At 27.9% G+C, this 26,178-nt stretch overlaps 1 protein-coding gene across 1 annotated transcript in view; it reads right to left on the minus strand.

Annotated features, from left to right (window-relative positions):
* The window catches only part of LOC119665879 (chromosomal serine/threonine-protein kinase JIL-1), a 42,522-nt gene that overhangs the window by 1,982 nt on the left and 14,362 nt on the right, over positions 1-26,178 (minus strand). The window contains exons 3-9 of the mRNA XM_038075135.1: positions 11,883-11,951; positions 10,386-10,519; positions 1,650-1,734; positions 1,312-1,584; positions 995-1,237; positions 633-925; positions 71-519 (exon numbers count right to left, since the gene is read on the minus strand). Coding sequence (XP_037931063.1) covers positions 71-519; positions 633-925; positions 995-1,237; positions 1,312-1,584; positions 1,650-1,734; positions 10,386-10,519; positions 11,883-11,951 — 1,546 coding nt within the window. The remainder of the gene's footprint in view (positions 1-70; positions 520-632; positions 926-994; positions 1,238-1,311; positions 1,585-1,649; positions 1,735-10,385; positions 10,520-11,882; positions 11,952-26,178) is intronic.

Raw genomic sequence — 26,178 nt, forward strand, 5'->3', positions numbered from 1 at the left:
TATAATATTAAGTAGAAAAACATAACGTTAGAATTTGAAACTGATTCTTATAAATTCAATTAGAACTTACCATGCGGATCCAAAATCAACAATTTTTATGAATTGCGTCTCCAGATCAGAAAATAATATATTTTCTGGTTTTATATCACCATGTATAAAATTTTTAGAGTGAATAAATCTAAGCGCATCACATATCTGTTTAAACAAATTGCAACATTCGAATTCTGATAGACCAATATGCATTTGTTGTACTAATTCACCACCACATACAAACTCCATTAAAATCCAGACGTCGCATCCATTTTTATAAACACTAATATATTCACAGACTGATTCATGACCATCAAGACAACATGATATTAACGCATCTACTTCGGACGCTCGGTATTTTGACATGGGAATCACTTTTGCTATATACAGGGTATCAGTATCACAGTCAGAAACAATATGACAGTTGCCAAATGTTCCATAACTATGAACTGGACCAAGTTTCAAGTTATTTGGTTTATCTGGTGGGTTCTAAATGTAAAATGTAATATATAAAAATGTATGTTCTAAAATGTAATATATAAAAAAAAATGTTAACCACATTTCTTTTAAAGTATAATTGAATAATTAAATATAGAACTTACAAGTATTGGAGTATTATTGTACTCAATTGAATAGTTGCATAAACGTTTACGCATATGTTGCGGCGCTACGTACGTATAACCACGAAATAATTTGTGTGCATTTGGTGGAGCTGGTGCAGGTAAATCGATGGCTTCCAATGTAGTAAACTCTTCAGCAAAATTTTGTGTATCATCTTCTTGCTCTATAGTTGGTACAAATGGTGCTCTCCGCCGTTTACTTCTTAACTCAGTCCAATCAACACCCTTAAAAAATGGGTGGCTCTTAATTTCAGTAGCATTTTTATTATTTCCCCCTATAAAAAATGTTTTAAATATAATTATTTATGCTGTATTTATTTTTAAAAAAATATCTAGAAACTTACCTAAACGCTTTTTTGGATCTTTATGCAACATTTTCAATATGAAATCTTTAACTGTTTCACTAAGTGAGGATGGTAACATTGGTTCTGCTTTTTGTATACGACGTGAAATTTCATTCTGTGCATTTTCTTGTTCTGCTGAAACCGTGAAAGGTGAGGAACCTGTAAGTAACTCATATGTGAGAACACCTACTGACCACCAATCAACTGCGAGATCATGCCCATTTGCGCCAGAACGAATTATTTCTAAATAAATAATTAAGAATTTAGAAAAAATATTACGATATTATTAAAAATGTACTATTTTATTATGAATTTACCTGGTGCCATATATTCTAAAGTGCCACAAAAGCTATGTGTCCGATGATCGGAATCCGGTTTAAATATTTTGGATAATCCAAAGTCTGCTATAACTATATGTCCATTATGATCCAATAAAATATTTTCTAACTTAATATCGCGATAAATCACACCTAGCTGATGTAAATGTTCTAGAGCTAACACAACTTCAGCTATATATATTCGAACCGTAGCTTCTGAAAAGTGTTCCGCTTTGAATAAGTGTGTAAAAAGTTCACCACCAGCAATATAATCTACATAAAGAAATGAAAAGAATGTTGTTTTATTTTTTACTAAAAATTTTTTCAGATATACAAACCTAATATTATGTAAAGCTTTGAGTCTGTTTGAAAAGCGTAGTGCATGCCAACTAGGAACGGACTTTGTTGTATAGCTTCGAGAACCTAAAACGAAAAATAAGGTTTTAAAATATTTTTTTAAATAAATTTTAAATAAGAACGTTTATACATTACGTTGATTTAATTTTTTGTTTGTAAATATTGAATAAAATTCTTTTTGTTTCATTATAGGAGTATTAAAAAAATGAATTTAGTTTCAGTCAAGCACTTAGTCAGGGAAAGGAGTCTCCTAAGTCTCCCGAAATAAATCAAGGAACCATCTGTAAAGCATTTTTTACATCCCGCTTGATAGTTTCTGATGGTTGCTTTTGTCAACTAACAAAAAGTTATTGAGTACCTAAACAGAATTGTACGGCAGATCCCCATGAATTGAATGTTAAGTGTTCCAAAAGTCACATATTTGTAACGACAGCTTTTGCGAATGGGTTTATTCAAATATTGTTATATGTACGCTGTGATCAGTTTTTCCAAAATTGCTATCAGTGCGAGCAACTTTTGTTGGATTTGGTACATTATGAAATATCTATACAGCTTAGCACTTGTTTCAGACGATCGACATTTTGGTATTTTTTAGTGTTAACCTTACTTTTTAAAATACCCCAGACCGAGAAATCTAAAGGGTTGGCCACTATGTTTATAGAATAAAGCACGAAACGTTGTTTTTCAGCCATTCTTGATTGATGTGTGCTTTGTGCTGAGTCCTGTTGGGTTGTCCAACGCCTGCGACTGAAATAATGCTCATCTGTCCAGGGTAACCCACCACCTTCGGCCAAACGAACCAACACTTTGGCTCCTTCGATTGACTTTTATTTGTGCATCGGTGAATATACACTTTGTTCAACTTTAATGGCTTTAGTCCGAGCTCAAAATATGTTACATTCTTTTTTGCGATATGTTCTGCGTGGATTTATCTCAATTTGCTTCTTCACTTTACGAATCTTTTCTAGCATTGTTACTGTTTTTTTTTGTTTGCCTACTTCCTGTGCGTCGGGCAACGCTACAAGTATCACAGTATCGAGCTGTGGTACGAGATACAAAGGATTTGTTTACATTTAGGTGTTAGAGGGCTCGAACGATAACCACTTGTGTTGTTCCACCTAAATATAAAGCAATCACTTTATCACTTTTGAACAAGACAATGAACTGTCAAATGAATTAATTTTGAGCTTTCTGTCATTATTGATTTGACAGCTAGATCGGCGCGAAGTTTGGACGTACAAATTCTAAAGTCTAAGCTGTTTCGACTATGTTAGTTATTTTTTTAAATCCAATTAGCCGTCATATTAAAAATTTAAATCAATTTAAATCATTGAGTAACTTGTAAAAGTTTAGTTAGGAGGAAGGGGTTAGGTACATTATTATTTCATGTCCTCTGCGATAACGATATAATCAAGGTAACACAACTGGCTACATACTGTACGGTATTGTCAACCCTCTTTGTGCTTTATACCAGCATTATTATATATAAATTTATTAAAATAAAGAAATGTTATAACATAATTTACAATATGGATGGAAGAATGGATGCGCAGTATTTCAATGTTGATCAATGTTACGATATGATTTAATATCGTAAATGACCGCAATACCATACCGTACCGTATCTCTTTATCTTATCCCCCATACACCGCTTATGTACCATACCGCATGGGTTTGTTGGAGCATATCTTAAGACGAATATATTATTTTAAACAGTACGAAGATGAAAGTGATTAAATGCAAGCAAAGTAAGAGAGTCGAATGAAATGTGTTATGTATATTTTAAAAAAATTCAGAAATGTCAGAATTAGTATAATGCAATGTGATTTAAAGTTATTGTAAACAGGCACTCATATTTATTATTGTGGTAAATCTTAAGTGCCATACTCTTTTGGACAAGGTAAATTCTATTAAACCCACACGTATGTACTGTAAAACCAGTGTATGTTGTAAAAATCTTTTTAGTTAGTTACTGGAAATTTGTAGTAACCAATCACAGTTATTCAGTTTGGCTTGACTGTTTAAGTGAAAGTGAAATTTTGCATGACTCTCTTTTTAGCTGTTACCTATTTTTATTTAACTTTTTGATGCATAATATTTTTGAAAGATTATTTATTCCACAATTACTTTCTTTGTATCTTTCTTCGTTGCTAGGCATCAAATTGCTACTTTTACTACTTTAAGCCACAAAATTGTACATAAGAAGATATAAGGTACATATGTACAAAGTAAGCATTATTGTTTGAATACACTTACTATATATAGAAATAATATTATATACAATTTTTACAACAACTGCAAAAGTAACTTGAATGTAATCATAATAAGTGTAGCGATGGATTTGTTATTGGCAACTTTCACATTTTTATTTCTTGAATTTAACAAGATTTATTTTGGTCGGCTTTTACAGCATTGAATTTGTAAAACATTTAGGCAATTATAGTTACAAGGCTAACATTTTTAACATCTTTATTGTAGCCTTTCTAAAAAAAGTAATCATTTGGATAAAACATTATTCAAATTTGTTTTTCGTTTTAAGTTTTAAGAATTACTAGGGTGAGTTACTGCAAAAAAAAATGCTCCACAGATTTTAAGCATTTTTAATAGTAAATAGATTATTATTATAGTATTATTTCCATACTTCATTAGGAACTTTAGGAGTCTACAAAAGTTTTCCACCGGTTTCCATTTTGTGCTATTGCTCTCAACTCGTTAAACGATTTGCTCGTCTTCTGCTGAACTGTTCTTTTCCAGTTCATTGCCCGTCTGCCTCTGCGTCTAGTCCCGTGGGGGATCCAAGTAAGTGCAATATAAGGCTTACGCAGTGTATGTCCATCTTCAATCATATTTTTTCCTCTCATCTCGTTGTTTACGTTAATTTGGTGCGTTATTCTCCATAACTCTTCATGTGAAATCGTTCTAGGCTACTATATACCTAATATGATGCACAGGCATCGATTGATAATGGATTTCTATTTTATATATATAAAATATTCTATTTTTTCTATTTTTTTTTTTACTGTTCATAAATTATTTATAATCCACAGTATGTGTATCAGATAGATATTGCTCCCTATAGTTTCAATTGGTACCGGCAGAGTTCCTTGGTATTGGTCGTTTATCGGCACATTATACCGATACATTTGTTAAAATCAACGGCACGTTTATCCTTCTCAATACTTGAAAAACCTCTGGGCTGTCTACTATGAGATGGATATATTGAGTCAAGTGCACAAAATGCATCTAACTTTATGTGTGTCTGATTCCATAAAACAGTATTCTATAGGAAACTGAGAAAAATTGGTAAACAATTCAAGACAATGATTTGATTATAAAATTGTGAAAATAGAAATGAATGCTATTGTTATTAATTTTTTATGTTATTTATTAATAATGGTTATTTAATCATTTAAACACAAATTCTTGATTTTTGGTGTAAATATGCTTTTAGTATGGAGAGTCGATAGTGTATTACTCGGTTACAACGACCAATATCGTCCATCAGTTCCGTTGAAGTTTTACAGTTAGTAAAGGTGATAGAAATAGATGGGAAATAACACAAATTTTGTGTTGAGATTTAAGAGGGATTGATCGCATTATAAATTGCTTCAACATAACTTAAAAAATCTTATGAAAGCTAGACACAACCTATTATATACTGATCTATGCTGGTCTATTGCACTATAAATTGTGTCACAAAACTTAAAAAATCTTATGGAAGCTAGACACAACCTTTTATGTACTGATCTGTGCTGATCTATTAGAGATATTCTCAATAGGTAAATTGTTACAAAATACTAATTAGACAAAATATTGATTTACAGGACATTACATAAATTTATAGAATCTTTTCTTGCTTCTTACTTTTCTTGTATAACTTGCATATTTGTTGATTCTGAGAAGATATATAACAAAAAACTCTACAAGCCCACATAACAATTCACATAAAATAAATATTCATATGTATAATTTAAAAAAAAAAAACATTATTAAGAAAATAGTAAAGATTGTGATATTGCGAAATAATACAGTATAGCAAAGAGCCTTTTGTACAACCCATAAGTGCTGACATTCGTAAATAAATTTTTGTCTGCTAATCAACAGTTATGGTAAATCGTAATAATATTCGGAGAAAATGATTTTTAGTTCCAGTTTTTTATAAATTAAAAATTTATGAATTATTTTTTTTTTTATTTTTGCAAACAATTAATTACACTTTATAGCTATGATGCATCGATAAAGACTATAATAACCATAACTGATTCTGCAAAATCGATTATTTGAACGATAAAAAATACTAATAAATTAATTTTATATAAGATAATAAATAAAAATTATTATTAACTTTTACATATTCGAATAAATTTAATTTAGTTTGCATCATTAAATTATAAATGAAATTTTTAACAAAAAAATAATAAGTAGGTTAATGTGTTAATAATATTTGAATGTTAAAATATAAAATATATACATAAGTATATGTACAAACAGCTTAGCAAAAGAGAAAATTATTTTAATGAACCTATCGCTATAAACAATTTAAACGGCTGATTAGGTGAAATAATAATTTTTATAATAATTAAGAGACCGAAAGACATTGAAAGCAAATCTCTCAGCGGTAGAAGAAGCATGCGCAATGCGCAGGAAAGACTTGACTACAAATTTGTCTACTACATTTGATAATTAATTTTAGATTTGGAAAATGTGTCTTTCAGCAAATGTATCTCTAGACTAGCACAAGTGCTATATATGTGCTATATATGAAAATACATACGAAAAAAAAAGTTTTACACACACAAATCACCTGACCAAAATAAAAAATAAGATAAAAATTCAAGTTAGCGCAATGTTCTTAACACATTTTTGTTTTTTGTTTTTGTTTTTTTGTTTTTTTGTTTTTGGTTTTTGTTTTCTATTCTACTTATTCGGCATTATCAACGCTTCTCTTTGCACATTAGTTTATGGAGAAACCGGTCAGGGCCTAATAAAAGCACGTTATATAAATTTTGGACAGAGCAATCCTCCATTTGCGGCGGTTAGCGAAGTATACGCTGCGATAGAAACACACAGACGAACTGCTTGTCTGGCTGGTCTGGTGTTTCTGTTCTTTACTGTCAACACTAGAATTTTCTGCTTCTGTTCTGATATTCTCTCATGCTATAAAAAACTTGCTTGTTCTCTTGAAACCTTAATGCGGTGCGGCGCGGTGTTCATCATTGAACAGAGTGTGCATGTTGCTTTGTGCCGGTGTTGCAACTTGAAATGTAGGTCAAACTCATGTTATAACTATTACAAAAAGTAAATATATATGAATAAATAAAACACAATATAAAACAATAAAAGAGATTTTCCTACAGTGAAAACTTTAATATGATGACAAGATCTATTTAAGATTTACTTTCATAGTCATGAGCTTTTTAAATTTTTTAAAATGATGAGCTCTGGTTTTAAAGCAATAACTAAGATTTTCTTACAGTGAAAACTTTAATATGATGACAAGATCTATTTAAGATTTACTTTCATAGGCATGAGCTTATTAAATTTTTTAAAATGATGAGCTCTGGTTTTAAAGTAATAGCTTTGCAGCTATATGATAATGGTTTCACTAATTTAAAATCTAATTTCTTTTAAATTAATTATAATAAAATTCTTTATAATAGAAAGGTAAAGAATTACAAAAGCAAAATTATATTATTTCCATTTAATTGAATTCTGAACTTTCTGAACTTGGCATGGTACAATTTCAACCTTTGGTACTGGCAGTCGCAAAATATTATTGACAAATAATAGGTCTGTTTCGCGAGCTACTCGAACTAACTTCGAGTATACACAAGTGCATTCCACTAGCAAATTTTCGAGTAAATGAAAGCATCTGAGAGAGAGCGTAACATCCCTGTTGGAATTTGAAATTGCTACACAGACTTTACTCGAACATTGTATTACAAGTAAAATTTGTATTGATGTGTGAATCAGCTGTTTTGGTTTGAATTTAAACTGTTATAAACAAATAGTGAAATGAATAAAGACATAATAAATGTTTTGTTAAGTAATTTAAGTAACATCACACAATCAGAATATAATGTGATTAATATACTTCGAGATATTCGAGATTATTTCAAGATCTACAAATTTAATGTAAAATGCAAGTTGTGGAACATTCTTCTACAAATTCCTTTCTCCTTCTCTGAAAAGAAGAGATTTTTCTAAATATTTTCTAAAATCACCCTATAATCATCTTTGCAAACTTTTTCTTCTACTCATATGGGTCTATGACAATAACTAGATATAATATTAAAATTTAACTAAAGCGCAATCTGCATTTTCAGTGCTTACAAGTCACTACAAGCATATTGCTCAAAATGTTTTAAAGGCACCGATATCAATATCTTTCCAAAAAAATAATAACACTAATCGGTACCAGTAAGTGGACTAGCGGTCGTAACGCCCTTATTTAGTGCGTTTCCTAATTGAAATCGATTCCATTTTACAAATTATTATATATATAATTTAATATATTTGAAAAACATTAGCTAGGATTTAAATTATAGTAGTTATAGTTATTAAATCATTAGCTAAGAGTAACTAATAAATTGTTAATTGTTAGGAGCTCAAAATCTGCCGAAAAGATAGTCCCTAAGAAAAGTTACTTGCATTTTATATGTAAACAGTATAAGATGAAAAAAGTGATTAATTAAAAATCGTTTTGGTCAACATTCCATTCTTTTTTAAATAAAATAAAGTTGTACTATAACAAAAAATTTTTATTATTTATATCATTCCCATTGTAACATTGTATTGTATATATGTACTAGAGATGGGCGCGTGAATATTTTTTGACTTAAGCTTTAAGTCATTTATTTAATTTTTTAATTCACTATTTGTTATAGTATGCTTTAGGAAACACTATGTGAAGTCGTCGACAATGAACTAAACAGTTCTATCTATTTAAAATAATAATTGAATGCTTATGGCACACTAATTATGCAAACCATTTGAGAATTATAACTTCGCTCATTTTTCATTTTTCTCATTTTTCTTAACACACAGATTTTCTAGATAGTTCAAAATTATTTTGACTATTTTAATATTCTTTATATGAACTAATCTAACTGTTGGATATATGGAGAATTTAAAAAATTCAAAATATTTAAAAATGAACAGCACTAATATAAGATTAACGTCTTATACATCCATTTATTTGGAATTTATATATGTATACAGCTTTTATCTAATGGAATCTCACTGTTCTAAAACATAAAAGCAGATTTTAAAAGCTATATTGAAGTAATTACTATAAAATAATATTGCTAAGGTTGATATATTCGTATCAGTATATGATATATGATGACTAAAGTCATCAAAGTCTCTATAATGACTTTAATAGTATAATAAGTATTTTATAAAATATCTTATGTGATTTTTTCGAAATTATATTAAAATTTTACAAATTTTGTAATGTAGTAAAAACCATGTCTTGATATCTTTACAGTTGCCAACTGCCAAAAAAAATTAAAAGCTAGTTATATAAAAAAAAAGAAAGAGAAAAGGCACTTGATACCGTCTCTTCAACCCACAAAGAAATGTGTAGTTTCGTATCACTTTTAATTAGTGGAACTTTATTTAAATTTTTATTTCTGGTATACTTATAAGTATAGAAACACATCCAGAATATAAAGAAAATAATAAGGGCGTTTACTTTAGTATTTACAAAAGTATATGGACAACCTCATTAAATTTTTTGGAAGACCCAAAAATGCTTACTACTCGAACATACTCGTACATATTTTCATTTCTTTTCGTGATTTTCTGGCACCTGACTGGCAACTTTTTTAAGCCAAATTAACAGCAAATGAAAAGCAAAGAGCACCACTTGTGTAAACGTAAGTTTATCTGTACATAAGTATCTACAATTATAGTGTACCGGTAAAATATAACGGGATTGAAAATAACTCAACCGGAATTTAAAGGCACAAATAGCATTAAAAGAAAAGAGCAAAAAATTGTAAAAAAAAAAAAAAAAATATAACAAGTAAGAAAATGATAAAACCAAAACAAAGGAATGAATCGAGGAAAACAAAAAGAAATTTGTTAATAAAAGAAAAACGTTAACAAACAAAACTAAAGAAGAAATCATAAAATTACCCAATCGAGAGATGATATTACAACAACAAAAACATCAACAATTCCACGAACTCGTTACTAAGACTAAATTGGTTACTTCAGTACGAAATCAAAGTTGGCCAAGTCGAGTTGAGTTGAACATAGACGTCGTACGTGCATTTTTCAATATTTTCTTGAAGTATCTTTAACTCTCATATTTGGAACATTGAAAGAGATATGAGGTTTACTCTTGAAGGTTACATAGCAAAGTTTCAAAATAAGTTGAACAAGCTTGAAATCGTGGCTAAAAGCACGTTTAAAAGAAGATCGCTTAACCAATTCGAAATTTAATACATATAGTTGATGGATTGGTAGATAGATTTAACTCACAATTAAATAAAGATAATGTTATTCGAGTAACAAAACACAAATGTATATATAATCTTTCTACTTACAAATTTTCATATATATTTCAAAAACAAAAACAAAACAAAACTATTTTTTTTTTTAATAATAAAAGATAAAGTATGCCACTACTCATATAAGAATAAATCACGTATTCTATTTTAACAAGTAATTAGTAACTTAATTAATTTTATAAAGGACAATACACTCACTTGTCGTTCAGTTGTTGTATGCTCTGCAGTTTTCTTCTTCTGTGACACGGTATCCTTTCTCAGTACTTTCATTGCATACAATTGTCTGTCATCATGTCCTCCCACTTTACGCACCAGATAAACTTGCCCATATGCTGAAAAAAATTATATTATTAGTTATGCAGAATTTAAATAATTTATTTTTTAATTAAAATTATGTTATTATTAATAAAGAATTATTAATTTCTTAGTAGTCATATACCCTGTTTCCACTGCTTACTTAGTAAGTTACTTAAGTAACTTAAGCATACTTTTAGTATGTTCCCACTGCTTACTTAAGTAAATTACTTGAGTAACTGAAAGATTGTGTCGTTTACATTAGAATAAGTTACTTATTGCATGGAAAATAACTTGTATGTGTCAGAAAGTTTTTTGAAAGTTCTAATAGAGTTTCTTTTTATTTAAATAAATTTCACTCAATAAAATATCAGATAAAAAAACTAAATATATAATTGACATTTTTAATCATTTATATATATAAATATTATAAACCTATTACGTATTGTTTGTTTACATTTTACATATAAAACATATGTTTCAATATTGGGATATTTATTTTTAAAATTTGCTTTCGCAAATATAAATATCATTAAATGTTGAGTTCATTAAGAAGCAAATTTATTATTTCTAATTTAATTTTAATAAATACATTTCGTTATACTAAATGTGACTTCAATCATTGTTTTAGTTCGGTAATTTAGTTTAGACCGTTTGCGAGTGAGTTCGAGTCAAATGATGGTAAATTAAGGGAAATAGTAAATTATGTCGGTATGGCAGCGAATTTTTTATTTATCAGAATTTCGAGTAGTGTAAATTAAATAAAAATTAGGTAAATTAGGTGTTACCATTGTAAAAATTTTATGATGTTTAATAAATATATAAATAAACTTGAAAATTTTTAACCAAAAATAATAAATAAAAGCAATTTATAAATAAATAAATTTTTACATAAGTGCAGGGCTAAAAAATACCTAGGAAATTTCTATTTACTTTACTTCAATTTACTCGAACTCGCACACGGTCTTAATATTTGTATTTACAATTAATATTTAAAATATTTATGTTTTTTCATCAAGCTAGCAATATTTATTATATTCAGATATTTACAAAACAAAAGTTATTTGAATAAAAATTCATATTGAATGGTAAAAAATTGGATATTAAAATTTTAATTTTAAAAAAATGTGAATTATAAAAATTAAAAAATTATATTTTAAACTAACTGATATAAAAAATAATTATTAATAATTGATGAAGTGATTTTAAAATTTGTCAGGTTGAAATGGTACAACCTATTATAGTTTCTACTTTTTAATTTATTTTTCTATTAATTTTTTTGTAGAAAATGTAATAATAGCGATTTTAATTTCATTTTCGAAATAATAGCGTTAATTAATTAATAATAGCGTTATATTTTCCATATAAATGTATAAATTTATAATAATAAAATATACTTACCACCAGTCCCAAGTACTCTCAATATTTGGAAATGATCCAAATTGACTTTATCTTCCTCATTTGCTCGACCTGGAAAAAATAAAAATATAACATTTTAATAAAGATATTTTAGTATAAAAAAATAACGAGAAATGATAGTCATATTTTATAAATATTGGTTGCAAGACAATTGCATTACTGAACTTTACAAATACAAGATATTTGATGTAATAACCTTGTGCTCTTATCAAGGCTTATATGTAAAACCTACAAATTTACATATTTTAGACTCATATTTTATTTAATTAACGAGAGTTTAACAACAATAAATATATATTTTCTATAGCAATGGGTCTTTTACTCAGCCAGCCAGCCGACACACCACTTTATTTATAGGTCTATTATACATTTTTTTTGTTTCCCCCAAATCTTCGTTAGAAAGTTTATATCTAAATAAAAAACGTAAGAGACTTAAGAGTAGCAAGTCTATATGTTCTATAGTGAATATAGAAGGTTCTTATTACTTCAAACAATCCAAGATTGTCATATCCTGGTTTTTAGTAATACCAACCGAGGACGTGAATAAGACATTCACAATGACTAAGTATTTTTGGTAGATTGTAATATTGTATTTTTAAATAAGTTTTGAATTTTTATTAAATTAGGAATATAAGACACTGTAGGTATTTATAAAATTGTTACTAAACATAGAATAATATAGTACCGATTAAAATATTTCCACCGTATCTGTGGATTAGAAAACGCGGTTTTAGTTATTTGCGCTTAAGTACGAATAACATCGGAATATGAGGTTGAAAATTTTACTACATAACATTTTAACTTTTTTACTAGAAGCAGACGTAGATCAGGACCCTAGTAGTGTTTAGATTTTGCTATATACAGGTTTGCTTTTGTTACTTAGTAGTTTTGTGCGAGTTATAATTGACACTTTCAGAGATTTCTTTTTGATAATCCCCAACTTTTGGGGATCTTGAATTTTTTTAATTATATTTTTCATTTATATAAATACATTAAGTTCTTGTTTATTCATTTACAAATTTTGCTTTACATATATTAATATGTGTCTCAAAACTTAACATTCGCTGTTATCAGCGGAAAAAGCTGGTACTAAATTTCATGGATACAGGGAAATACTGTATTATTAATTGTGTTTAATCGTATGAAACCTATGTGCAGTTTTAATTTAGACATGTTTGTTTAAAATATAAATATATAACAATTTTATATTTCTTTTGGATTCTAATTAATTGTAATATTGAAGCATTCTATTTATTTTGAGACCCACTATTTACAGCTGAGGCTGTAAAAGCTCTCAGCTGAAATTTGATTGATAATGTGTTAAATATATATTATGCCAAAACTAATAATTTTTGATTAAATAGATAATTAGATAAGAATAAGTAAAGATTTTGTTTAGGGAGTTTGGAAGGGGGTTACTATTCTTTATATTCTATTAAGAGAAGTCATATACTCTTTAGTTTTATTTAAATTTAATTATTTACCCATATAATTTTTTAACTTTAAATTTATTATATATTTATTTATTTTACTATTTATAATTTTATCTTCTTACCACAATTTTCATTTTATTTTGTGTATTCAAAACATTTTACTTTGATAAGAACTAAAATAGAAATAACACGTGTACGGAAAAAATATCTTATGAGCATTTTAAAAATAAAAATAAATAAATAAATTTTTTCTAATGTTCTCAAATAACGTTTGGTAACAAAAAATGGGTGTATTTTAGTATAATTTTATTAGAAATTTCAAGTATACTAGAAGTTCATAATAAAAACTGATTATTTGACAACAAAAAAACCTAACAATCTATTAATTGTTATAATATTTTTCTATTTTTATCTGATTTCATTACACAATACTCGTGCAAATGGATTTTGTTTAAAATATCGCACACCCTGTAAATGTCTATTATTTTTTTTAGAGCGCATGTTGACCATTGCAATGCTTTCCTTGGTGCATGTGTCTATAAAAAATTAAAAATAGCACATTAATGCGTTCATCGAATGGGAAAAGTAAACTAAAAAATTGATTTAAGTTTATTTTAATCTGTAAATGTGCGCATTTGAAAGAACAATGAAAGCACATAAAAAAACGCGTGCTTTCCTTTATAAATAAAATTTTAAAGTATGATAAATTCTGGCGAAGAAACCGATACCGATACTCATATGAGTACTACCACATATATCAATTACATGAATTTACAGTTTATATTGTGAATCAATAATGTATTAGGAAGCTTTTACTCGTATGCTTTATCAATACTGAGAGCTTTACAAGGTGAACCTTGTTATCAGTGAGAAGATTTCGGTTCCATACCACGTGCTTACGCATTTCCAATAGCGAACTACAAACTCTCAAGGACATTGTCAACCAATGCCATTCAACTTGAACGATTGCTGAACTGGAAACGTCTGCATAGTTAATAGTTTAACACTATGTATTATCTTTATACGGTCTTCATATGTCAAATTTTAACAATTTAATATAAGGAAGAAACCACAACATTAAGTATTGTACAGAACAGAAAATTTCGACGATACTGTCTCGTGAAAACTTTAATTATATTTGTGGTTTCGTTACGTCGCTATAAAATAATAGAAATTGCAAAATGAAGTGTTATGTACATATATAATATATTTATATATAATACATTTTGTTTAGAAACTCAAGCAAAGAATTTTAAATTGAAATTACGAAATAGAGTTTCCTTTTAGTTAACCTTTTAGATACCTACTATATCGCAGAGTGCTTATTTCTTCAACCTTACCTGAAGAATTCTTTTTACGGCAATTTTTTAATTACGGTAAAATTAGTTTTACACCTAATCAACGTAATTACAATTTTTTTTTTACATTATTATTATAATATTCGTCATAACATATCTCTGTATGTTCTAATAACAGATCTCGAAAATAGGTAAGGAGTTTTAATGAAAGTAAAACGACATAGAATAGTTATATGAATGATAATCGACTGACCTTGTGTGAAATTTCTAAATTTCAGAATTTTTTACCTGTGCAAGTATTCTAAATTTAGAGAAAGGAAGTAGAAGTGACAAAAAGTATCTGTAAGATAAATGCCATTTTTACTTAATTCAATATAAAACATCTCTATACCATAAATGAGATTTCAATTTTAAAGGAACATATTTTACAGAAGTTTGTTACCATAATTTTGACTATAAATGAGATTTATAAGTATATTTATATTGGTACATGTCACCAAAGATTTTAGTGACTTATGTCCAATTAATGAACACTTGAGAAGTTGCAAGAGATCTAAGATAAATTGCTAATGTATGATATGTTACATATATTTATGTTCTTTATAAAACCTCCATTTATAAACAAGGTCAGAGAAACACATCAGATCATTTTATTAAAAGGAATCTATTTTTTTTTAAATACGTTAATTATTTAATTCTATTTAATGTCGGCTGACAAAATATGTGTTAAAGTCGTATATTTTTTTAAACATTTTATTTTTCTAAATGTAATTCTTATAGAAGTTTAAAATATATACTTCAACTGAATTTAATAAAATATATTTTACTTAATTTAAAAAATTAGTTTTACTTAATCTAATAAATCATTAACACAATTAACTATCAGTAGCGACAAATCAACTTAGATTAGATATATATTATACACAGATAATCTACAGATAATTCTTCGGAATAAAACAGAGAGAAAACATATGTCAACTAAAAGTTTTTTCTAAATGAAAACTTAATGAAATACGAAACATATGGTCAGTATTAAATTTCACGTTTGCCCAAGGTGCCAAAATATACTTGACACCAAGTTGAAATATAATATATCTATTAAAATTTCAACGGTATACTGTCTAATTGGCAGATACACTATCAGACTAATTACCAAATACTTGGAAATATTCAAACAGTTGTGGTTTACAAAATAGTGGCTTAACCCATATTCTCCACCAAAACATCTATTTCTGAAGCAGAGATACATATCTTAAAAAGATTTAATAATAGTATAGGTGGGTTAGAGGGGGGGGGTTGTGAGGCATACACTAGGATCATATGACAGAAAAAAGGATCTCATTGGTCTAAGTGAAATAGATTTGCCTTTAACCTAACATAATTTTCTGGTTTTATACATATGAAATAAAATTATGTTATTCATTGTTTATTATATAAACAATATACAATATATTATATTCTTTATGATATTATATAATAATAAATATTGTTAATAATGTTATTATACTATTTTTATTTTAGAGGGATTTAGAGGGACAAACACAAAAATTTATTTTAATTTTATTGAAGTTTAGCTGACTATACAACGCTGTTTCGAGTATTGCCAAGTACTCTTTATCACTGGTCTTTAGAATAATAAAATTTTTATTAATTTAGTTTATAGTCCGTATATAATTTGTTTGGACTGCAAGTGCTAGGCTTAGAACTCGTGCCTGTCAAATTAGAAGCGATGAAGGCTGCACAAACTTTCAATGCTCAAGTTCCAGCTTTTTTATTGTCACTTATTTTTATTTAATTAGTGACACCATTTTAATAAAGCTTCTTTGTCACCATACAAAGAAAGCGTATCTTTACAGCAACACGAGTACTTTAATCAAAATATTTTTATTTTAGTTATAAAATAATGTGTGGATTTTAATCTTCTTTTAGAATCATAGTAAAACAATGGTAACCTTTTAAAGTAAATATCCAAGACGTGTCTGAATCTGTATACCGGTTAGACTTAATTTTCTGATTCTCAAGACATCGCATCTTATTTCATCATACTATCTTATTCCACCAATCTACTTTAATGTACCATATTATATCATTCAACCATCACATCTGATTCAATATTTCTATTTTATACCACCATACCAATTTTCTCTAACACCGGTTAGGTTTTAATTTCTAATTCTCAAGTTATAACTTATCTCATCTTATTTCACCATACTATCTTATTCCATCAGCCTACCTTATTTTGCCATCTCATATTACTCAACCATCGCATCTCATTCGATCTTCCTATTTTATACCACCATATCAAATCCCTTATTTTATTCATATCTCTCATCATTTTGACAGTCCCATTCTAACAGGACAAGCTTTGTAGTTGCGTACTGTACCCTACTCAAGACTTCAATAATTTTCCAAACGTTTTTTATTGAGGACAACCATCAGAAAAAGAAAGTTTTAATTGGGTGATAAACATTTCAGGACTAATATAGTCAAATACATAGATATTACTATTGATTATAAGAAGATGATCAAATATAATATTAATAGTATTTAATAATTGATTTATTTAAAAAAATTAAAACTCTCGACACGTTTCCAAGACTATAAATTTTTGAAGTCCGTAATAGAGATATGAAACCAATAATCGAGTATGAGAATATTTAAAAAACCAAATATCCATATACTTAAATACATGTAGAATTAATGTAAATTTCTTGTTAGAAGCAAATAAACAAAAAATGCAGACGCCAGGATTAGGGGAATGACCTCATTGGCTGTGATGAACTGAGTGTATTAAATGTCAAGAAAACTGAGTCATTTTTAAGCAGAAATAAACAGCAATAGACCACCACCTGCTATGGATATCAAATATTTAAGAAACAAAATAAAGCAAAAATGTTTACAAACAATCTATGCTAAGGTAGAAGAATATTTTGCAAACTAAAAGAGATTTTCTTGGATCCTTGAAGCAATGTTTAATGTTTGTACTGTAGAAGCTATTAAAAAAATCCAATAAAAAGAAGTGCACATTAAAAAACTGAAGAAGTACAAGACACAAAATAAATATATGGCACTGGGTAAAAGTTTTAAATGAAGTATATTAACAGAAACATCAACATGTGTACACAAAAAAAAGTATAAGAAAGCAGCTCAAAAAAAGACAATCTGTAAGCGCTATAAAGTTTAATGAACAGTTGCAAATCTGATGAAGCTGTTAAACAAGTGGGCACACTATAGTTGAATGACCATATGTCATCAACAATTTTTGCGTAATCTTAATGTTATCCGTGAGCTGCTTAAAAAACGGAGATTTTTTTAAATCTCCTTCCTAATATATGACATCAGCATGTGCATGTGACAGTATCTGAAACCTAGTATCTTTGCTGCATTTTTGATAACAGTTATAGACTTAGTAATTATATACCATACTTATTAAGTTAATTAAACTTTGTAATTAATTGTGAAAGTATTTTAAAAATATATATCGTAAACACCTTTTATAAGGTACATACTATACAATAAATGTAAATGTAGTGCTTAAAACTATATATACTATCTTTTGACATACAAATATTTATACGTCTTTATAATAATCTTACGGAAAGATTTTTTCGTAACAGAAACTTTTTTCTGTCTCTGAAAAAGAAGATGAAGTTATCAATAATGTTTTGGAAGAACGAAAGGCACTAAAAATCAAAAAGAAGCCAGTCTGTTTAGTGTCTTATAGTCTCAGACAACATATTTAATGAATCGAATTTACATACGTCTAACATAATAGGCGATGAAATGTAGATCATATAAAATAATTTTGCATAAGAATAGTTTTAAGTATTAACAAAAAAAGTGAAAAAAAACCGGAATTAAGAACAATGTTAAGTATAAAAGGTACCTATGCTAAGTTTTCAAAGATAAACTGAGTGGTTTACTTAAAGTCTTTGTTCTCTAAAACAACAAATAAATAAAAAAAAAATAGTTTAAGCAATATGAATGTTGAAAAAAAAACTAACAACAGAAATTCATCTTTTATTGAACTGCAGTAGAACCAAGATATAGATGGTAGAATCGAAGATAGAGTAAGCAAAACTCGTAAGTACTGACACGGCACTAGACAGGCAATGAGCAGCAATGTTAAAAATATAGGTATCTCTTTCAACAAAAATTGTAGGATATGCAGAGAAGAAGAGGAAGAAATGAGTTAAACTTTTATTTTTTTGCACGTAATAAAAAAGCCTAGCAAAATTAAGATGTGGCAGTATTGAACACCAAAAAGTAAGAAGCCCAGGAGGCACCCTAAACTTAGGTATTCGAAACATAATGTCCCTTATCAACCGCGCAGGTGGTTGATTTTCGAAATTGGGTTTGTTTTAAAAACCTATGCGTTTCTTGGACAGAACAGATAGCCCACCAATCGAATGATAACGGAGATAACATTGAACTGTAAAAGTTTGAAAATATATAAAAAAAACATATATTATTATAAAACGCAAATAGTACGCAATTTAAATGAAGCGTATATAGTAAAGCCCGTCCCTTATAACACGGTTGATGCGTTCCGTGTTGTCAATTAAATAACACAAATACAAGAGCCGTTCACAGCCCAAAGCAATTTAATTATTATATTCAAAATAACATTATTTTTAAAATAGGCTTGAAACACTACCGATCTGCAAGCCTCTTTAAGTGTTTTATACGAATACGATCAAAATTTTGTCTTGTCATGCGACATCCGTTTTATATGAACCGTGTTAAAAAGAGGCTAAAGAGAGAGTGTATTCGTACTTGTACATATAAAAAATTAATTGCGAAGATACTTTATAAAAGTCTTAAAACCCAGAATATGATAATATAGCTTATACTATTAAAGGAAAAACGCATCTGGCAGAATAACTACAAAATCAGTTAAAAGCAAAAAATAAAAATAAAGCGAGTAAATCTTTTCAGAAAACCGATTAGAGACATACTTTTCTATACCTATTTTTTTTTTTTTTTATTTAAAAATGCATTAAAAAACCCTCTTTTGTTACATCATCTTAGAACTAACTCAAAAACTAACAAAAAAAAAAGAGATAAATAATATATACACAATAAATAACAATTCACAAATTATAAAAAAAAGATTATAAAGCAAAACAAAAAACAAAAAAAATTAAAATAATAATAAAAAAAAAAAATCAAATAAAAATAAAAAATTTAGGATTAAAAATTTAGAACAGATAATTAAATATCGCAAACAGATAGGATATCAAAAAAAATTTTTCAGAAATGTAATATGTTATATTACATATATATTAATTTTGTAATATATTACAAATATATTAATAAATTTAAAGTATTGTCTTAGTAATTAAATAAACAAGAATATTTTATAATTAAGATTATAATCAAACATAAATAAAGCAATTATAAAGTAATTAAAATTATAATTAATAAAAAAAATTAATAAAAAAAGTACATTTAAAACTTTATGTAAGTTAATGAATGAGAAAATCAATTTTGAAACAGAATGTTGAACTTAAGTAAGAAAAAAATATATTATCGAAACGTTTATTGAACTCTTAACACGCAAAAATTGTTGTATTTAAGTAAAAAAAAAAAAAATACTCATCTGTCGTGTATTTATTTATTGATCCATCAACAAAAAATATATATAAAATAAATTACGATGAACTGTTAAAGAAACCCACTCAAGCAAACTTAGTTAATCATATGAACGCCAACACGTTTTTGGGTGGAAAAAGAGCTCAGGCCTAATAGCGAGTCATCAAATATATTTTACACAGGCTTTGTACGTTTAAAGGGACCAAAAAGGATACAAATGAAAATAAAATTGAGATTACGGTCGAGAGTCTAGACGAAATTTTTTTAATTTTGTCATCGCAAAAGAAAATATTCTGTGAACTCTAAAAGCATTTAAATTTGACCTTTGATGGCATTTTGAGATTTTCGGATTTATTCGGGACGCATGAAATTATTAATAGGGAGATTTTTTTGAATCGTAGTGAATTGCAACAACAAAATTTTATTATTTTTAATTAATTCAAACATTAAATTTAATGTTAAATTATTAATAAAAAAATGTAAGCTACAAAAAATTAATTAATAAACAATTACGTATATATATTAATATGTATTATATATATACAAATATAATCTTAGTATATATTTAGTATTTTGTCAAAATCCTCGTGCTTTATCTAAATTTAAATAATTTCTTATGCACTATAAAAAGCACGAGTATAAAACGCTTATAATTTTTTGTATCTTTCTGTATGTGAATTACATATATACAATATATGTATGTACGTTTGTTAAATATGTGATAGTATATGCACTAGCACGCACGAATTTAAAATTAAATAATTATATATTTATACAAAAACAAATATCTATAAAGAAAACTAGTTATAGAAAATGTAATGACCATCAAAATTTTTTTATAAAAAATTTGCGTCTCTCAGCTTTTATAAAAATTTTTCATATGAAAGCATTTATTATTTACGACATATAAAATCTCCTTGAAGACTTTAAAACGCAAATTTTAAAAATTATTTAAACAATAACTTTTTTTAATTTAATAATAAAGATTTTTTTATAAGTTATTTACAAAACTAAACTCCAAAAAAACAAATTAAATTTTTAAATTAAAATTATGATAATATAATATAATGCTGAATAATATTGAGGAAAGTGCCTTTCCTCAGAAGGATAAAACTGACGTTGCTTAAGATTTTCCTAGAGCGAGAAGACTTCTAAAGACTGTCTCAGAGTCTTCTTCTGCCAATGATGACTAAGCTCTTATTTAATTTCTGACTATAAAGTACTTCAATGTAGAATTTGTAAACTTAAGTTAGTCTGAACCCGTAAAGTCTCATATAATTGGAAAATATAAATAATAAGTATTTTAGGTTAAATATTGCATTCAGTTTGACTACCTATCTAAGGCCATACGGTTCATTGTGATACAACCACTTAACACGGCACCTTTAATGAATGCAAGTTAATGAAAGGAAATATTTCGAGGCCCTACGAAGCATTGTTAAAACCTTATTAGGGTTGTTTTTTATATTAACTGTCGAATCTTCTGTAGAAATGGTAAAGACATATCTCTTTAGATAATAAATATATTTTCTCAAACCCAAAGAAGTCTGTATCAAAAGATATTGTTGGCTTTAATTAAAAATTTTCATATGTTAGAATAGGAAACTTTATCCAGGGCTTGTATAGATTATACAGCAACACTGTCCCTGCTACTAATATAATACCTAACTCCTAGTAACTAGTATATTTTATTTTATTGTATGATATAAGCAATTTTTTATTGTGTTTTATAGATTTCCACAATGTTTTCAGTGTTTAAGTTTAAACATTGTTAAATTAAAATCCAAATTTGGTAAGAACTTATTAAAAACTAAACTACCAATCTGACAAAAACCATTATCTATCTTTATGCTTAACAATTTTATCCAAATTTCGTCTCATCTCTTTAGTCGTTTATAAACGAAATTTCAAAATATTGATGAATCAATTTCTTCATGAAAACAAATACATCCATTCATAAACACAGGAAATATATTTTAAAGCCAACTGACTAATTTCCCCAAAAATGGAAAAATAGTTGGATTTGGTGCAATTAATATTTTGACTCATTGACAATAAATGTATATTCTCTTCAACTTTTAAGATCAGAATAAAGTAAAGTATAAAAAAATAAAGAAGCATAATGTTGTGTTATATTTCTATCAATATACAGTATATTTTATTATTAATATTATAATTATATTATTTCACTGGTAGAAATGTTTAAAGCAAATTTATCTTAAATTTTATTTTGTATAAAATAACACTTTTATTTATTTGTAACTTGAAGTATTGACAACAAATTGCCATCGAATATCAAGGCTTTTAATGTATGTGTAACCTCCTTTAGGTATAAATTAAATTGCAGTTTTATAAAGTTTCCCTACTATTTCATAGTATTTGACCTTTTTTGAGATTCAAAATTGAAAACTTTTATTGAAAATTTATAAATTGCTTTCTTCAGTTCTGTCAGTGATCATAATACTAACCGCTATCAAAAATGTTTATTGTATACTAATTATAATATTGAATTGGAATTGGCGTCTTCATTCTAAGTCAAGCAACACCACTTCTTTGACTTCTTTGAGTACTTTGCTTTGATATAGGACGCCCCAATATATACATGGTTCTCTTTCTCCCCTTCTCTTTCATGCCAACATTTCGCTATCTCTTCCTCTCTATGCATCTCTCTGTTCCTTCATTTCTCTTTATTTTTTTTTGCTCTCGATACGTTCCTCTCTATTATATTTTCTCTACTTGTACCTCCCTATCTGTCGCCCGCCATCTGTTTCTCTCTGCCTCTCTCTATCTGTCTTGATCTCTCTCCATTTTTGTCTACTTATCTTTTACTCTCCCCAATCTACTCTATATTCCCGTTTTCCCTCTCGTTATCGCATTCTCTCGCTAAATTAATTTCCTTCTCTCCCTAACACAATCTCCCTCTATCACATTCTCAGTCTCTATCACATTCTCTCTCTTTATCGCATTCTCTCTCTCTGTCACTTTCCTTTACTGTCTTTCTCTTTCTCCCTTTTTCACTTTATATCTTATTCTACCCATCTAATTATTCTTCTCTCTATTCATCATTTTCACTCTACTTGGCTATCCATTCCTAGCTCTCCATGTTTTGTTTGCTCTCTCTCTCTCTCTCTCTCTATCTATTCCACTCTCTCTCAATCCCTTTATCCCCACATTCTTCTTTCTCTCCCATTCTTATCACTTTTACTCTACTCGGCTATTTCTCTCTCTTCAACTTTTGCTCTCTCTCTCTCTCTGCCCATTCCCCTCTCTATCAACCCCTTTATCCGAACATTCCCATTTCTTTCCCATCCTCATCTCTCTCTCAACACTCTGTCTCACCGCCTCTCTCTCTCTTTCTGTCTTACCCACGCTCTACATATAGATTTTTAGTTAAAGTGAAAATGTATAACAATCATTCCTTCAAATTATTTCTTTATATCAAATCTACTCTTTCCTAACCCCTGACTATGACATCCTTTCATCTCTTTTATCTTGTTCTCCAATATTGCTATTCGTTTACTTTTTTTCATATAAATATATTTTCACATACTATATATAGCATTTTTTTCACAGTACATCATAAATAAGCAGTAGAAAATAGTACGTCACCTGCAATCATTAAATTTTTTCGCTGTCACTTCAAATATAGCTAGCCATGTGATTTTTAATATATAGTATGTTTAACCATTACATTTAATTTTTATTCCAATATATAGATATATGTATATAAGAAATTAATTTAACTTTTAAATTATGTATGTAACTTGTTATTTGAAAAATCTTATCCAAAAGAGTTATGAAAATATTTGCTAATTAAAGCAATTCTGTTTATTATAATTCTGCGCAGTATTCAAATTATATGAAAATAATTTCTGTTCTAAAAACATTGATATTATAAAACAATAATTTATAAACACATATATATGTATAAATAAAAAATTTATCATTCGGCATGAAATTTTTCCACCAAAATGAAGTGTGAACGTGCAGTGCAGGTTGTTGAACTTAACCGAATTCTGAATACTTTTTGAATTCTGAATTTTTTTAGAGTTAAAAAGGAACGAAGCGAAAAAGGTAAAAACAGATGATATCATGAGAGATTCAATGGGTGTTTTGTGTCTTTACAAAACAAAAGTGTGTACTTAAGTAAATAATAAATATATATTATTTTACATATTTACTATCAAGTTATTTGAATAATTTAATTGAAACGATCTATAAATGTAAACAGTCACTAGAACATGAATTTCTTGTTATACTCGTACACATAATGTAACCTTCCATTCCATTCGATTCCATTTGAAATATGTTTTATATTTACTTTAATAGAAATAGGTATGTAAAAACAAGTACATACTCCTTTTCTTAGAAAAGCATTTTAAAAACATTTTAAAAGTAAATATAATTTATTATAACATTTTCAGAACCGAACTGCGTTTCATGGGGCTTACAAATAAAAAAAAACGAATATCCCAGTGAATGTATATTTTAAAATTAAAAATATTACTAATACAAAAACAATATTCAGAGCGAAATTTCAAGATTATTCAGGAACAATATATTAATATATACAAAACACATACCGAAATGCATATATTGTACATTGAATAAAAATAGTAAACGATTGTTGACAACAAAATGCATGTATCTATGTATGCAGATACTTTGAAAAGGTACACAAAACAACAACTGACGTCACTTGAAATAAATTTGCAATTAAACACATGAATACGAAAAATTTAACTGGAAACCGTAATTGTTCAAAATTTGCACATGTCTGTGTTATTATTGTTTGGAAAATGTTGACGCACAAAAACCTTGAACCTAACAATTTGAACTGAACTGTTAAAAAATTTGAAGAAAAATATATGAAACCATACAAAAATGTGAAGACTGAACTCTTCTACTGTTCTTTAAATTCATCTATACGAAACAAGTACACCTTATTATTGTTAACTTTTGGATTTCAATTTTCTTCTTTTGTATTGCAGATAAAACATAACAAACAAGACAAACAAAACAACCAATCAGTGTCTATCAAAATTACCTTCTGCTCAAAAAGTATTCGGATTTTGTTGTTTGTTAATTACTTCTTAAGTAATAGATTTTTTTCAACAAATTTTTTGTTATGTTGATACACCCTTCCTTGACATATAGTACAAATTTGAGCGCCATCTGTCAATTAGTTGGCAGACTACATCATAAAAAAAAATTCTTGATGTACGCGATTTTTTGACCAAACATGGCACCACTGTCAACGCTCAGGCACCATATTCGTCAGATCTGGCGCCGTGCGACTTTTTTTTGTTCCCGAAACTCAAATTGATCCTTCGTGGTAAGCGTTTTGAGTCGATTGAAACGGTAAAAGAGAATTCGCTGAAGAAACTAAAAGCTATACCTTCACGGGCCTACGAAAAGTGTATGGAAGATTGGGTTAAGCGTTGGCATATGTGTATCGCTTCAGAAGGAGCATATTTTAAAGCAGATAAAATAAATTTGGAATAAAATTTTAATTTGTGTGTTTTATTTTGAAAATCCGGGTACTTTTTGAGCAGAAGGTATTATAAAATATAAAACTTAAATGCTTTAAGGAAGATTTGACAATTTATAGAACGTTTAGAATACGTAACACGATTTTTCAAGTTCATTACTCAATTTATATTTATATACTTTCCATGCTCCTGCCTGGAACGACAGATGATATACCTCTAATGTCTAGTAAAGACCTTTTATTTACTGGGCTGTTAGAAATAACGCAAATAAAATTTATCAAATCCCTTAACTTCATCCAGGAAACCAAATAGTTTCAGAAGGATGACGCAAAGAGCCATATTGGAAAAGACGGATATTGTGTGTCTCGCCTCTAACTACACGTTTAAGAACATCACACTGGTAAATGTAAATAACTGTCACCGAGTGTAATGCCTTGTTTTCACTACGTCATTTTAAATG

The sequence above is a fragment of the Teleopsis dalmanni genome, chromosome 1 (assembly GCF_002237135.1).
Source record: "Teleopsis dalmanni isolate 2A chromosome 1, ASM223713v2, whole genome shotgun sequence".
In the NCBI taxonomy this organism is placed as follows: Eukaryota; Metazoa; Arthropoda; class Insecta; order Diptera; family Diopsidae; genus Teleopsis; species Teleopsis dalmanni.